Source organism: Nothobranchius furzeri, chromosome 7 (assembly GCF_043380555.1).
Source record: "Nothobranchius furzeri strain GRZ-AD chromosome 7, NfurGRZ-RIMD1, whole genome shotgun sequence".
In the NCBI taxonomy this organism is placed as follows: domain Eukaryota; kingdom Metazoa; phylum Chordata; class Actinopteri; order Cyprinodontiformes; family Nothobranchiidae; genus Nothobranchius; species Nothobranchius furzeri.
Genome location: NC_091747.1, coordinates 55,201,400 through 55,217,729, shown reverse-complemented (window position 1 = coordinate 55,217,729; position 16,330 = coordinate 55,201,400). Strand labels below are relative to the sequence as shown.

General features: G+C 41.2%; 1 protein-coding gene across 6 annotated transcripts in view; it reads left to right on the top strand.

Moving 5' to 3' along the window:
• pip4k2aa (phosphatidylinositol-5-phosphate 4-kinase, type II, alpha a) overlaps positions 1-16,330 on the top strand; it is a 37,549-nt gene that overhangs the window by 182 nt on the left and 21,037 nt on the right. For 5 of the 6 annotated variants that reach the window (XM_015955364.3, XM_054751932.2, XM_054751930.2 and 2 more), the window contains exon 1: positions 12-1,423. The exons of the other annotated variant lie outside the window; for it this stretch is intronic. In XM_015955364.3, coding sequence (XP_015810850.1) covers positions 1,283-1,423 — 141 coding nt within the window. In that variant the 5' untranslated portion in view covers positions 12-1,282. Of the gene's footprint in view, positions 1-11; positions 1,424-16,330 lie in introns of those variants that run through there. 6 annotated transcript variants of the gene reach the window in all.

The window sequence follows — 16,330 nt, the reverse complement described above, 5'->3', positions numbered from 1 at the left end:
ACAATTAGATTTTGAACAAATTATTCAAAGGTTGGTGACTGCAAGCAACAGGGACATTACATAACTAACAGTCCTAATGTGCTGCTGTGAAGAATGACGCATAAAACAAATGAGCGCAACAGCATCAGCACATCGAGGCCTCCTGCTTTTAGAAAGGTACTGACACAGCAGTGCTGATGGAAACAGCGTAGTATGCACCAGAAAACCAAATGACCTCTAAGGACAATACAATGGGATGTTATTACTCTGGTTCCTGGAAGGAGCCTCATCTCAAGAAGCAGGTCTACATCTATCAAAACATAGGATAAAATAAAACAAGTCTTCCTCGTGGAGGGATCCGTAGAATGTTGATTATTTCCTGTATTAACACATAATCCTAATGTAGTGATCTTTTAAGAGAGGATGTGAAAAAGCAGCGTGGTTGAAGCAGGTCAGTGGAGGAGGGGGAGAGCTGCAGCAAATCAGCGCAGCAGACATTATTGTAGGGCTCGTGCTGTCACCTCCCATCCGTCGAGCTGTCAGTTGACAGCAGCACGCATGAACATCAGTGCAGCCGAGTTGGAGTTGACCACCCGTTGACATTACGTCGTACTATCTGCTTCTGTTCGGTGTTGTTCTTTAATCAAACGGGGCAAGGACATGACAGGATACACCCTTGTCAGCTGGTCGGACTAGCCACGAACGCGTAGGAGGACTGAGCAGCTGGCTAATAGCAACAGTTAGCTTGCAAGCTAACGGGAGCGGTGGTGTTGAGCGGAGTCTGGTTCTGTTTGCTGCCGTCATATGGCGAACCAAGGTCGGCGCTACTGTAGCCGTTTGTCCGCGGCGATTGGTTAGACATTGATCAACATTAATTTGTCGGTTTAGTGTTTTACTTTAACGGTAAATTGTAATTCGTTTCTCATTTGTCACAAAGATCAACGCATTTTACATTTAGTTTGCTATTTTTTTATTTACTACATTTATCGCCGATGTTCGCTATCTAGCGTGCTACTCGGCTATGCTAACGCCAGCTCACTGAAAGCTCCAGACCAGTCGAGGGAGGAAGAGTGTTGATGTGGGCTGGGGAAGAGCGCAGGACTGTGTTAGGTCAATGAGAACAGCGCGGTTAGCTTCAGAACATCATCGTCCAACATTGTTACTTCGCTTAACCAAGCTACGTGGGTTAATCGGTCACTTTGATGTTGGAGCTGGCCAGATGAATAGTGTTAATGGTTTTGAATTGTGAGCAGAAGACGCTGTTAACACCGTCAACGCACAGACTGCAGCAGTTTGCTTAAATATGGCTTCGGCGGGCGGCATTGCCGCAGTTATTGCGAGCAAAACGAAGACGAAGAAAAAACACTTCGTTGCCCAGAAAGTGAAGCTCTTCCGTGCCAGTGACCCTCTGCTCAGCGTGCTCATGTGGGGAGTCAATCACTCGGTGAGTCAGACAGTAATGCCTGTATGATGATGCACACGTATCACTTTAACCATTTTGATGCCCCACATTAAATATAATTTACTGTCAAAACTTTGAGTCTTTGTGTTGTTGCAGCTGCACGTGAAATGGGAGAGGCTGCAAGAGTGCTGGCTTTGAATAATGAACTTCTATAGTTAAAACAACTAGTGTGTGTGTGTGTGTGTGTGTGTGTGTGTGTGTGTGTGTGATTTCCTGACTGTTGTGCTTAGAAGTGTTTATGGCTTAGTGTCATGAGAGAGCAGAGCATTCTATGCAAGCCTTATCTGTGTTTTCCTTCTCTTCCTTTGCTAAATATCTACTCAGTATTTTGTCTCTGAAGACCTGACGATGCACACGTTTTTGGCATCGAGTTCCAGTTTGAAATATTTCAGTTAGAATTTGTTACACACAGCATTGTCTGAAAGACTGGAGTTTAGTTTCAAATTAAAAATCCAACTTTATATTAGTAAATGAAGTTTTGGATGTCCGTTTTTATTATCTGAGTTGATAACATTGCAGTGCACTGGATCAGACCAGAATGCAAGTAATTCACACTTTTAAGCATTTTGGGGAACCACTTACTTAAGAGGCAGTCTGTAGTTTTTACTATTAATCTCTGGAAATATCCATCGCAACATTGTTGAAAATTAATAAAATTATGTCCAATTGTCGAAAAATATTGGCGAGTCGTTACAAATAACCATAAAAATTGGGTCTAAAGTACATAGGGTGCGGGTCTAGCATCTTTGGGGACACCATATTAGACGCCATGTTCTATTCTGGCCGGTTCGGGGTCCTGCGCCTGCTGATAACTAAATGATTGGCTGAACATACGACTTACGGAAGTTACGTTACCATGTTCAAAACATTTAGGCAGTGAGAAAGACAAATTTAACAACAAAACTGCTAAACCCTTTCCAAAACAAAGAATGGAATCGAAAAAGGTGCAATATATTTTGGCCGAGCAGTATTGCAGGGCCCCGAGCAGATGCGGAAAGTACAGCGCCAGGAAACTACAATCGGCATTGCATTCTCTCAATGGAATTGATGGAAGGACCATCAAAGTCTGACGAGTCACGCCGAGGTTGCATGCTTTCTTCTCCATAGGTAACATTTACCACAATGTATTTTTTTAACTAGCAACAGTCACGGCGATATGGTGTAAAACTACCCTGAAATGTATGTACTGCCCCTTGTCATCAGGAAACTACACACTGCAGCTAAAAAATTGCTTCTTGTTGCTTATATATTGTTACTAGAAGTGCTAAAGCACTGCAACAACTGTGCAGGTGCAGCATCAGCTGTGCTTAAAAGCAGTTCTACCAGTGAAACATTTAACCGATACTTTTATTGTTTTACAAAGAAATGGATGGAATCTAAGGGATGTCTGCTGACTCGTCTGTGCAGTCTTTGTGAAATTCCCTAAAACAGTAACCTGATTGTTTCACAGTGTTTTTAATCTAAAGGGCACACAAAAAACACCAATAACTTATAGAAATGTGTGATTAACAGAGTTGAAGTTGAGTTTCCAGTTGGTGTTCATTTCGAATTTTCAAAAATGGGGTGACTGTTCATTCTACAAATGCAGGGTTTCCCCCGGAAAATGAGTTGAGCCTAACGGATTCGGCCATCGGGGGGGTGGGGGGCCTCGCGCGCTCCGTCCCGCAGCGCTCCTCCGTGAGAGTGGGGGTGGCGCTGCTGTTTCTCACCAGTATCAGCTGCTGGAGGGCTCAAGTTTTGTTGCGCTGTTCATGTGAGTGGACACGGTAGGGTCTGGGAGAGGGGCGGGGCATGATGCTTAGCCTGGCAGGTGGCCAAGCAAAGCCTGGCGGGCCACCAGGCTTATAAAGCGCTGGGGGAAACCCTGAAATGGTTCAGTTGGCTTGTTCAGCACGTGATGTTAACCTTAGAAGCAAAACATCTACTTCTGAAATAATATATTTACTAATACAAATTGATATTTGTTGGTTCAAATCCATTTTTTTGAGAGGACACTAAGGACACTATTTACTTTTAAACCTCGCTTTGATGCAGGCGGCAGGCTGCGTCTTGCTCACAAATGACGTTTACACATCAGCGTCAGTTCGGTCCCTTCCAGGACCAGAATTTGGTTTCTCACTAATGTCAGATTTGCAATTCTTTTTTTCAGACCTTCTCCCCAGCGGTCAGACTGGGACCGAGGCAACACTATTTGTCCGGCAAAAAATTACGCCTACCGCCTCCGATCTGCGAGAAGAATGAGCCAGCGGGAGGTTTCTCGCATGCGCGATTCATTTTCATGCAGGATGCTGTTGAGTAAACTTCTGTCTGTAGCACGGACCTGCCGTTACAGAGCTGCCGTTACGGAGCTGCCGATCAGTGGATAGAGTGCAGGATATGTAGGGTACAAACATGGCGTCTAATATAGAAGAGATCAGCAGCTGATTAATTTTGAGATCACAACATAAAAACAGACTGCAGCTGTATCGTAGATTAGAGGTGCTCAAAAAAATCGATTTAAGTCTGAATCGGGATTTTTATTTATAAAGATTCAGAATCGATTCACAAAGGTTCAGAATCGATTCCAAGAACTAAAATGTTTGGCATGTTAGGTTTGAGATGCACTTTTATGATCTTTGTTAGGAGAATCAGTACTTCGTTTACTCTTGTGGTCCCATAAACTGAGATGATTTGTGTCTGAATCTGCTGATGAGAGGGCACTTGAATGTAATTTTTCCATACTCAGAAATTTGAGATATTCTCATATTTATTTTCTAAGTTGATAAATGAGTACTCAGGATTACTCATGTAACTTGTTTCTACACATACTTGAAAAGTATTTGACCGTATTACTTTCAAAGCTACTGTTGGGTAACTACAGATTTGTTATATTTTACAAGGTAAGCAAAAATAAATGTTGCCTTTTGGTCAAAAGATTGTTTCTGTTTACAGTTTTAGAATCACTTTATTTTACATTGTAAATTTGCATTTTTGGAGCATGACCAGTTTAAAGTCAGATAAAAATGTCCCTTAGCTTTAACTAACTTGTACAACAAAGTAGTTAATCCTGGAGCTGACACTCTTTGTTAATACTGATTGTGATTCGATTTAAATTGAGAATCGAGAATTGATTCTGAATCGAATCGGCACCCCAAGAATAGGAATCGGAATCGAATCAAATCGTGAGTTGCTCTAAGATTCACATCCCTATGGTAGACCTCTAAACCAGGCACGGCGTGTCAGTAGTTAGTAGTTCACTTGTTTGGTAACTCCCCTACTGGTTAGTTGCGTGTTGCAACTTGCGACCACATTACGTTAATTTCACAGGACGCACACAAACAACATTTCAAACAAACAAAAAAAAAAAAAAAAAACATTTCAAACAAACGCTAATTATGCAAGGCAGCCATGATAAACAGGCTCATACTCAATTAAGAGCAAGTATATTGTTAGCTTAAGTCATCCAGGGGATAGTAAACACAACAGGACCTTATTTTTGGCTCTAAAACATAAAAATAAGTCATTTCTGGAATTTCATTTATAGGCCGACATTAAGAATATTTATGGATAAGACACTGTTCAGAATTTAAATGTATTAGGTCACAGGCTTGTAGTTTCTGTCACTTTTGACAGATAGTTAAATAATTGGGCATGTCCCCATCATCCTCTGCGACACCCTCGAAGAGCCTTTGCGCCGACTCATAATGGCGTTGGGTAGCGACGTACTCACGCAGACGGAGAAGTATAAATCAGGTTTTTGAATAATAATGTCGGCAAATTTAAATGAACCTTCAGCAAGGGTTAAAATTAAGCAAGAATTTAGGGACTACACATATTTTGCAGATTCTTTCATGTTTACCACTTATATTACAGGAAATTCTTACATGTTTATTTTTTAGAGGAAAATGTGTTGGCATAAACCTCCCGTAGTAGCAGTGGGGTTTTGGTGGTGTGTTAAGGTTGCATGTAGGTTTGGATTACACATCCTCTAAATAGCCTGACGAATGTAAAGCCAAGAGTGCTAAATATCCAAAGGTGTAATTCAGTCTGTAGTTGGATTACTGTCCACCTGGTCGTGGTGTTAAGACTGCAGGTCAAAGTCAGGTTCACAACAGGTTTACCATCAAGCAGCTTTATTCATTATTCATTCATTCTGTCCTAATTATGGAAAACATTAGAGATTGTTACATTTGAATCTCAAATTTGACACGCCCCAACTCAGATAGCGTTTTGTTGATGGAACACCTCTTTAAATTGTTTTCATATTGTCAGCAGCTCTCTCTAAATGTTGGATTTAAAGGTTACTGTAATAATTTCATTTCTAGAGTAGTATTTGTATAGCCTGCAAGCCATCCTATATAAATTATAAATGATAAATGACCCGCACTTGTAGAGCGCCTCTCAGAGTAAGGACTCCAGAGCGCTTTACACTACAGTGTATCATTCATCCATTCACACACATTCATATACTGATGATGATGAGCTACAGTGTAGCCACAGCTGCTAAATATATAAATATTTAGCCTGGCCAACAGCCATTGAAACCACCCGGCCGTGGGGTGGAATCTGCAGTTTTCTTTCAAACTGTCTCCGCACGCAATTGGACAGCGCTAGGACAAATCAGAGCTACAAACATCCTGATGAAATCACCGCTATTGATGTCAGCTAATGGGGCAGTCCTCCATATAGCATCAAAGAAGAAGCAAATGCATCCTTTTTCTAAATAAGTACTTGAGTACCTAATTGTACTCATGTCTCAAAGAAAGGTTCAAGGTCCAAATCGTTAAAGGTTCATTCCAAAGTCATTTTAAACGAGCGCCGTTCGTGATCTGACGCCATCTTTGTAGTTTTTCTCTAACAGCTCTAGTGTGTAACCCACCTAACAAACAAAAAGCTCTGTGATTGGCAAGAAACAAAACTGTTCAGGCCAATGGTAGACCTGCTAAGGCTACGTTGGAGCACAGCTAGACCGACCTGCGGAGAAAACTGTTTTACTACTGCAACGGTCGGTCAAGATGTGATGACTAGTATTTTTATCCATCAATGAACAAGTTCCACAGAAAAACTAGGAAATAAATTTCAACATTGTCTCAAAAGGGGCAGAGGTTAAAGTGACGATGTGTATTTTTCCTGGCAAAAGGGGGCAGTACGTACCTAAATCATTGCAAGCAAAGGATATTTTTGTGTTCGATTAAGACCTTACCAACAGAAATCAAATCAGTAAATGCATTTTTTCGTCACGGGCTCCCGTAGAAAGAAACATGGCATCCAATATTGCATCGCCCAGAGACTGCTTCCATGTATTTTAGACCCAATTTTTATGGTTACCGTAAATCCTCTAATATTAGCCTGTATTCAATTAACGGCCGGGTATCACATTTTGGTCGGAGTCGGCGGAGGTGGCCGTTTTTTTTATTGTGGCCGGGTGGAATGTGGTAACAAGCAAGTACCACAGGGGGGCGGTTGTGTCATCCGTCTCACTTTTGATTTGCCAGTGATAGACCGCGAGGGTAACTTTAACCATGGCAGGTGCGGAGACAAAGAGGAGGCGAAAATTTGATATCAAGTTCAAAGAGAATGTGCTGATTGTGCTGCAGAACACTCTGGGGAGCAATAGCAGGGGTTGTATGAACTAGTCGACTAGTGGACTTCACCGCTCTATAGTGACTTTTTATGCCTGTCATCGACTAGTCGCTGTCACGTGATAATGACCGGCAAGATGCAGTCATCGGAAAAGACAGCAGCCTGCTGTTAGCAGGTGACAAGCTCCTGCGCTCGGGGGGGGCAACGCGCTCTGCCAGAGCGTCGGTACTGACACCCGCCGTAAAACTGACATTTAACCAAATTGTTACGTTTACCCTCTTGCAATTTAACATTTCCCTCACCCCCATCCTAACCTTAACCAGCTTGTGCATGCAAAGCTCTTATTGTTGACGCGCTCTAGACATCTGCGTCCTGAGCACGGCCACAATAACATTATCAAATTAGGTGTTGCCACCTCAAAAACAAATTTAGCACGCGATCGTTCATGTCGGCTCATTTCATTTTATGTTTTCTGTCTTTTATTTTTGCCTGATGCGTTTTGCTGCTGTGGAGCGGGGCGCATCACCTTGTCCTCCGGTGATGCACCGATGTGGTCGGCGAGCAGCGCGCACTCCTCTGTTTTTGCGGTCGGTCGATCTTTTAGAACTGCAGTTCAAAGGTAACTCATAAGGTGAATATATATGAACCCAGGTAGCAGTTTTTCTTTAGGATTGAGAGGAGATGCAGGAAGATAATAAACAGGCAGGACATAAAAATAGTCAAATAAAAACAAGTTAGTTTTTGTACCTGGTGGTTGCAACAAACAGACACCATTGAAGGTAATCAGCAGTGAGGAACAGAAAATGAAATAATTATTTTAATGTTTAGAGCAGCAGAAACACTGAGAGGCTGCAGGCGCATCAGTGAGTTTGCGGTCGCTGCGCAGGGGGAGGGGGGAGAGGGCTGAAGCAGAAACTACCGTTGTTAAAAGAAATGCGCCCACATTTTCAAACAAAAAGCTCTGTGATTGGCAAGAAACAAAACTGTTCAGGCCAATGGTAGACCTGCTAAGGCTACGTTGGAGCACAGCTAGACCGACCTGCGGAGAAAACTGTTTTACTACTGCAACGGTCGGTCAAGATGTGATGACTAGTATTTTTATCCATCAATGAACAAGTTCCACAGAAAAACTAGGAAATAAATTTCAACATTGTCTCAAAAGGGGCAGAGGTTAAAGTGACGATGTGTATTTTTCCTGGCAAAAGGGGGCAGTACGTACCTAAATCATTGCAAGCAAAGGATATTTTTGTGTTCGATTAAGACCTTACCAACAGAAATCAAATCAGTAAATGCATTTTTTCGTCACGGGCTCCCGTAGAAAGAAACATGGCATCCAATATTGCATCGCCCAGAGACTGCTTCCATGTATTTTAGACCCAATTTTTATGGTTACCGTAAATCCTCTAATATTAGCCTGTATTCAATTAACGGCCGGGTATCACATTTTGGTCGGAGTCGGCGGAGGTGGCCGTTTTTTTTATTGTGGCCGGGTGGAATGTGGTAACAAGCAAGTACCACAGGGGGGCGGTTGTGTCATCCGTCTCACTTTTGATTTGCCAGTGATAGACCGCGAGGGTAACTTTAACCATGGCAGGTGCGGAGACAAAGAGGAGGCGAAAATTTGATATCAAGTTCAAAGAGAATGTGCTGATTGTGCTGCAGAACACTCTGGGGAGCAATAGCAGGGGTTGTATGAACTAGTCGACTAGTGGACTTCACCGCTCTATAGTGACTTTTTATGCCTGTCATCGACTAGTCGCTGTCACGTGATAATGACCGGCAAGATGCAGTCATCGGAAAAGACAGCAGCCTGCTGTTAGCAGGTGACAAGCTCCTGCGCTCGGGGGGGGCAACGCGCTCTGCCAGAGCGTCGGTACTGACACCCGCCGTAAAACTGACATTTAACCAAATTGTTACGTTTACCCTCTTGCAATTTAACATTTCCCTCACCCCCATCCTAACCTTAACCAGCTTGTGCATGCAAAGCTCTTATTGTTGACGCGCTCTAGACATCTGCGTCCTGAGCACGGCCACAATAACATTATCAAATTAGGTGTTGCCACCTCAAAAACAAATTTAGCACGCGATCGTTCATGTCGGCTCATTTCATTTTATGTTTTCTGTCTTTTATTTTTGCCTGATGCGTTTTGCTGCTGTGGAGCGGGGCGCATCACCTTGTCCTCCGGTGATGCACCGATGTGGTCGGCGAGCAGCGCGCACTCCTCTGTTTTTGCGGTCGGTCGATCTTTTAGAACTGCAGTTCAAAGGTAACTCATAAGGTGAATATATATGAACCCAGGTAGCAGTTTTTCTTTAGGATTGAGAGGAGATGCAGGAAGATAATAAACAGGCAGGACATAAAAATAGTCAAATAAAAACAAGTTAGTTTTTGTACCTGGTGGTTGCAACAAACAGACACCATTGAAGGTAATCAGCAGTGAGGAACAGAAAATGAAATAATTATTTTAATGTTTAGAGCAGCAGAAACACTGAGAGGCTGCAGGCGCATCAGTGAGTTTGCGGTCGCTGCGCAGGGGGAGGGGGGAGAGGGCTGAAGCAGAAACTACCGTTGTTAAAAGAAATGCGCCCACATTTTCAAAGTTAAACACAATTTTAATTGTCAAAAACTCCAGCAAACCATTAGTTAATTTTGCTCAAATTGAAATTGAGGCCTGCCTCTAATTCTGGCCCTCCTTACAATTAAGGCCTGGAGCTTGATGAGCTTGAGTCAAATACAGGCCCGGGCCTGTATTAGAGGATTTACAGTATGTTATTTTCAAAAACCGGGCATCATTTAATTCATTTTCAACAACATTTCGATGGATAATTCCAGAGAATAACAATACAAACTACACATTGTGTCTTTAAATTGAGTTGCTACACCAGGGCTGGAATGCTGTCTGAAAACATTAATGTAGGGTTACTTAATGCATGAAACAGATTGCAAAAGTGACCTCAGATTGTAAATGGCATGCCTCTACAGTGAAATGAAGGTGAGGCCTTAGAATGCAATCTGATTGCAGAGGCGACAGACCACAGGTTATCTACCCCATAACCTATATGGTCTGTCAGCCAAACGTATGAACATTTCCTGAAGCTAGAATTATCACTCAATGGTAATATACCTGCTTTGGGTTTGACAGAAGAGCCAGTCAAGGGAAGCATATGTTTATTATGTGTTTGGAATGAGTTTTGAGACCCTTTCAAGTTCCTCCCCAAAATGCACTCAGGAACTTACAATAACAAATAAAAACCCAATGTGAAGAGCTTTGCAACCATAGACTGTTTAGACTTTTCAAAGCTTTAGGTCATCTTGATTATTTTGTTTAAAACTTGGCCGGATTCCATCAGTGACCAGTAAGATTTATAGGTTTTATTTAGAGTACAAACTGGGTTTAAAGAAGCTCTGTAATTTGTTGACCCTTTAGATCAGATGGTGTCATGATGACACTTCATTGTGTAATCTAGGAATAAAGAGCCTTGTTCAGACAGTGGTCTGTGCATGCGAGTTTCTTTGTGAGAGAGCATATGACGCCTCACTGGAGATTGTGCCAAAAAGCCCACGAGTAACGCTCAGACTTTGTTTTTTGCTTTGCCTTTAGAAAGAATTGTTTGAAGGAGGAAGTCAGTTTAGTCCATTCTGAGACGAGACAAGGGTTTCTGTCAACGCTGTACTGCAACACATGGTTAAAATGACCTTATTTTACAGAAAAACAATATTTTTCCTCTAATTTTAATAGTTTAAATGCTTTGTGGGCATCCTCAAACTTTTAAAGGGGTTGAGGAATTCATGAAGCTGTGGTTTTATAGAAATTAATTAGGTTTAAAGCTTTTTTGGAAGCCGCTTAAGCTTGGTTGGCATAAACCTATAATGCAAGATAATTTATAATGTCAGTTAAATCAATCAAAATCTCTCTCTTCATTAAAGTCCAATTAATATAGTGTCTTACATAATTAATGTTGATATGTTGGGTTTAGATAGCAGTTATATGTTTCTGCTTTGTTTGAATTTCAGGATGGAGTTTAATAGCTGTTCAGCAATGGGCTCGACACACGGGAGGCGACATCGCCTCTCCTCCATTCATTTTCAATGAGACATGGGCGACAAAGCGATAATCGCGGGTCTCCCTCCTACTAAGAAATTTCGTGCTCGTGCACATCGTGCACAGGCGACCCAGCGACGCGATCCCAGAAAGTTGAAATGTTTTCAACTTTTCATCGCTGTCGCGCAGATGAAGACCAATCAACGGAGGTTTCATTTACTGACCAGTGAGCGGACAGGATGCGCCGTACATCTCTGAGCAAACATGGAGGAGAAGTCGATACTAGCTGTGATGGATTTCCCAGAACTGTACAATATTTCTACCAAAGATTATAGAGAAATTCACAAAAAGGCCACATAACTCTAGCAGCACCTTGGGACACATCATATCGACCGCTCTTTTTAAACTCTGAACCGCTTAAATTACCTTAATTCCCTCCAACCTGACACAGCCAATCAAAACAACGGAAGATTCTATTTCGCCATGGAACAGAACGCGTCGACGGCTTTGCCGCTGGCCGCTGCCACGTGTCTCCTCCCGTGTGTCAAGTAATAAATGCGACAGCGACGAATTTCGCTGATCGCGGTAGTTTGCCGCCTCCCATGTATCGAGCCCATAAGAGATTGAGAGTTCACTTTAGAGTACTTTTGGAGTATAAAAGCCTTTCTAAGTCTAGGACCATGTGTTTTTGATTGCATATTTTTTTGTGACGTGAGAAAACAAACTACTTATTACCACATTTCCTAATATTCAAAACAAAATGCTAGTTTTTTAGTTTGGTTTGAGTTTAAAGAGGTTCTTCACTGAGAAACCATTTTTATGTATTATTTTTAAAACAATCGGTCACTCTGAGTTTAACATGCAGGCTGAATATGAAAATTGGGCCCTATATTTCCTGCATTAGTTTCTGATATAGGATATATGATGAAATGGTAGGATTTGAAAAGTCTGACAGTTCTGCGTCACACTGTCACTTTACATTCATGGACTGGCTCCTGTTGACTCACGATGGGGAAGGCTATTGTGTTAGCACCAGGATACAGCAGAGAACGTCTGGACTAGAAGCCAAATGTTGGCATTAGCAACTCCACCACATGGCAGAACTCCTTCAGACTTGTGTTATTTATGGAGATAAAACATTGACATTGCATGTCAATGGTACAGTATTAAAATGATTAGTGCAGGACCTCTTTAATGTCAGAGAGGAATTGCCATCTTGATTCACACCGATTACGGAGCGGATTTGGTCTGGTTTCCACACGGCTTCCGGGCGGAGCGCCATCCACGCCGACTGCCATTTGTGAGCTGAACGTCTCCAGAAATCCGTTCCTGCGAGAGCATCATGGGAATTCCTGCCTATCAACTGTTTTGCCAGTGACACGATTTCCAAAGGTTATAAACCTAAATAGCTAATTTGTTGTGTCTGAATTTCATTTCTTTGAGTTTACCTTTGTTTTGTTCTTAATTGTCCAGTTTTATTGCAGCGCCACTAGTGAACTATTTTGAGGAGTCATTGATCATCCTGCCAGCACCTATTTTTGGTTCATTCTGTCTGTAAGGCTCGTTGTATTACTCTCTTTTGTTCTTTTTTCTTTTCTGCACTCTTGCCTTCTTCCTTACTCAGAATAGCTCTGTCTGCTTCTGAGTTACATAAGAGGGGGAGTCTATAAATATCTGCAGGAGTGACCTGCAGCTAATACGTGTGATGGTTATGGGTGAAGACAACAGAAGAGCTGCCACCTTACATCCTGGAACCTTAAGGCAACGAAAGAAATGGGAAGATGTGAAAGTATCTTGTGGATTTGTTTCAGTTTGCACAAGCAAAAAAGCTATTTTTAAGTCTTTCTGTTCCTGATGTTTTGTTTTCTCACTTATTCTTTAGTCAGTCATGATGCTACATCACCCAGAAGCATTCAAAACAAAAGTTATGACAGCACCTGTCAGTGTTTCATGTAACGGTTGAGTGTAGCCAACATTAGCTGTGTTAGCACAAGCTGACTCTCACTGATGCACATTAACGTCGTCCCCTGACACACGTTCATCACGCCTGCAGTGATGCATAGCAACACAGATGTAGTTCCTTTGAGAAAATGGTGAACACTAGAGAGTAAAGTTGGTCTCATGGCTAATTTATAACGACTCCATCAAGTTGGTTCTAAAATCTACTCATTTAAACTTAAACGTATGTTGCCATCTGACGTCAGAAATGTAACAATTCATAAGTTTTCCATTCAGTGAGGAATGGCGAGGATTGTGCGGTTTTTTTGTCTTTAAAAAAACATTTAAACCGGAATTACACTGATTTATATATAAGCAAAACTTGTATTGTTCCATTTAAATAGATTTTTATCAGGTTCTGTTAAATATCAACAAATCTGCAAACTGTAACTGATCTGAACGAGGAGTAGACCCATATATCGGGACAATATTTGACATTTATTGTAGCCTTCACCAATATACCTCCTTAGTAAAGCTGATTTAAAGTCAGGCACATCCCCGGTCACCCCATTGCTGCAGAATTTATTGTAATGAATGTTTACATTCCTGAGTAACATCTGCTTTAATAAATGCTCCAAAAAATTCCAACTAAAAATTGTTTTATATCAGTTTTGAATATCTAATACTTGGTAATTTTACCCATTTGTTTGATTAACTTTAGTTAGGTGTCTGATTTTAACACTGAGCAAAGGACAAAATTAAGGTTTAAGGAGATAATGTGTAGTTTTTACCATTGATCTCTAAAATTATCCATCTAAAAGTTGTTCAAAATGAATAAAATTATGTCCAGTTGTTGAAAAATATTGGTGGCTTCGTTACATATAACCATAAAAATCAGGTCTAAAGTACACAAGGTGCAGGTCTTGCGTCTTTAAGGGACGCTATGTTTTCTTTAAATGATTGACTGAACGTACGACTTACGGAAGTTCCGTTACCACGGTCAAAAACATTTAGGCAGTAAGAAACACACATTTAATAACAAAACTGCTGAACTCCTTCCAAAACATATGTGGAACAACAGAATCAAAAAAGAGATTAAATATATTTTGGCCGAGCGGTATTGCCGTAGTATGATATCATCTGCAGGCGCAGATCCCCAAGCAGATTAAAAACGTAAAGTGCCATAAAACTACAATTGGCATCGCATTCTCTCTGTGAATTAATTAATGAATTATCAGAGACTGAGGAGTCACGGCGGGGTCGCATGCTTTCTTCTTCACGGGTAACATTTACCGTAAGGTTTTTTTAAACTAGCGACAGTTGCAGCGATATGGTGTAAAACTACCCTGAAAAGTAAGTGTGTGTGTGTGTGTGTGTGTGTGTGTGTGTGTGTGTGTGTGTGTGTGTGTGTGTGTGTGTGTGTGTGTGTGTGTGTGTGTGTGTGTGTGTGTGTGTGTGTGTGTGTGTGTGTGTGTGTGTGCGTGTGTGCGCACGCGCGTGTGTGTGTGTACTGCCCCCTGTCATCAGGAAACCACACTGCAACTTTAACGGCTGGTTAAATTCAGAGTTCAAAAACTGATTCAGCTTCAGAAATGTTGTGCATCAACTGATGGTACTGGTGACATTTTAGCCCAATAAGGTGGAAAGCACCTAGATAATGACCGCACAAATCAGCCATTGCCTGACCTTGACCTTTACTTATCAGCATCAGTATCGGCAATAGAAAAACCAATATCAGTCGACCTCCAACCTGAACACAGTAAGTTTTGAAAATGTTAGAAAAGTCATACGGTAATTTTAAGTTTTATTCAGCTAATGATTCTCCTTACTCAGAATAATCATCAAAAACAGTTTTATATCCATCTACAATACAAAGTTCAAGGGTAGGCTATTTAGATTTAGATATATATCACATTGCATTGTGTGTTCTACTTGTTCCTGGTGGCTTTGCAGCATTTCTGCTTATCTTAAAGTATGGAACATTTGACCTTTTATTGTACAATTGGTTTCAATTCATCTTTTGTTTCAACATAGGCTGGGCAAGCACTCAACAAGAATGTCACATAAATGTGTAACTGTAAAGAAAAATTCAATGGAAGTTAAATTTAGTTAAATATTAGAAGTTTACTTCAGAAAGCCTAAACATCATACATTAAATGATGTTTATTCAGCCGTAACTTCATGCTTTATTGAAGTCTTCCGAGCTCCAAAACTCATTTCGGCCGCTTGTATCTGCAATCTCATTGTTTAGGTCACTCCAAAGCTGGTGACCATGGGTGAGGGTAGGAACGTAGATCAACCGGTAAATTGAGAGCTTTCCTTCCGGCTCAGCTCTCTCTTCACCACGACAGACCGGTACAACGCCCGCGTCACTGCAGATGCAGCACCAGTCTGCCTATTAATCTCATGCTCGATGTTCTCCTCACTCGTGAACAAGACTCAGAGATACTTAAACTCCTCCTCTTGAGTCAGGACCTCGTCCCTGACCTGAAAAAGACATTATACTCTTTTACAAATCAGGTAGCTCTACGTTTCCGTACAAATGTTCATAAAATCTTTCATCATCCCAATTTTAGATGACAAAATTTTCTGAATATGGCAAAAAATTATATTAATGATCTGATTGATTTAATATTTAGCTTTTTTACATTTCTTAACAGCCAAAAGAACACCACAGAGTACATCCTTGATTATTATTTATGGTCAATTTTAGGATAAACAAAGGTTATGATTTCTGCTTTAACCAATATGTGGCACTGCTGTCCACTTGGGAAAATAAATGTGGTTACCCATTTCTATAGCAGTCCTTCTTTTAACTAAAATCCTGACCATTCTGTTCACACCGTTGAACTGCTTTGGCAAGTCTCCATTTCATCACAGTTACTCATCTAAAAACTAGGTCCTCCTTTGGTTTGGCTGGAGTTTCCCAACAAGACCATTGGTCACACTAAACAGCATTTGATTATTTTTCTTTTTACTGTTTTCCTTTGAGTGGTTTCGAGTTAATGGCAATGGGGCCACATATCTAAAATATTATGCTAAGTGGTCTATACACTTTAGTCGAGCTGCTTCCAGTGCGCCTGTCTTGTTTTTATAATTTGATAGAAGTAACTTCCTGTTTCGTTATTTATCTTCCTGGAACAGATCATCTTTGTATGTAGCATGTTTGGTTTGCAGTTTTAGTTGCTAAATGTGATCTAGAGAATAGCATAAGGGAATACTTGATTAGCTCCAGCACGGTTCAAGATTGAGGTTGAGCGCTGAGCAGTATGCATCGTTTTCTTACAGCAACTAGAGAGTCGGGCTTCTTAATGAGATCAGGAAGACCACACTTGTCAAATCAGCT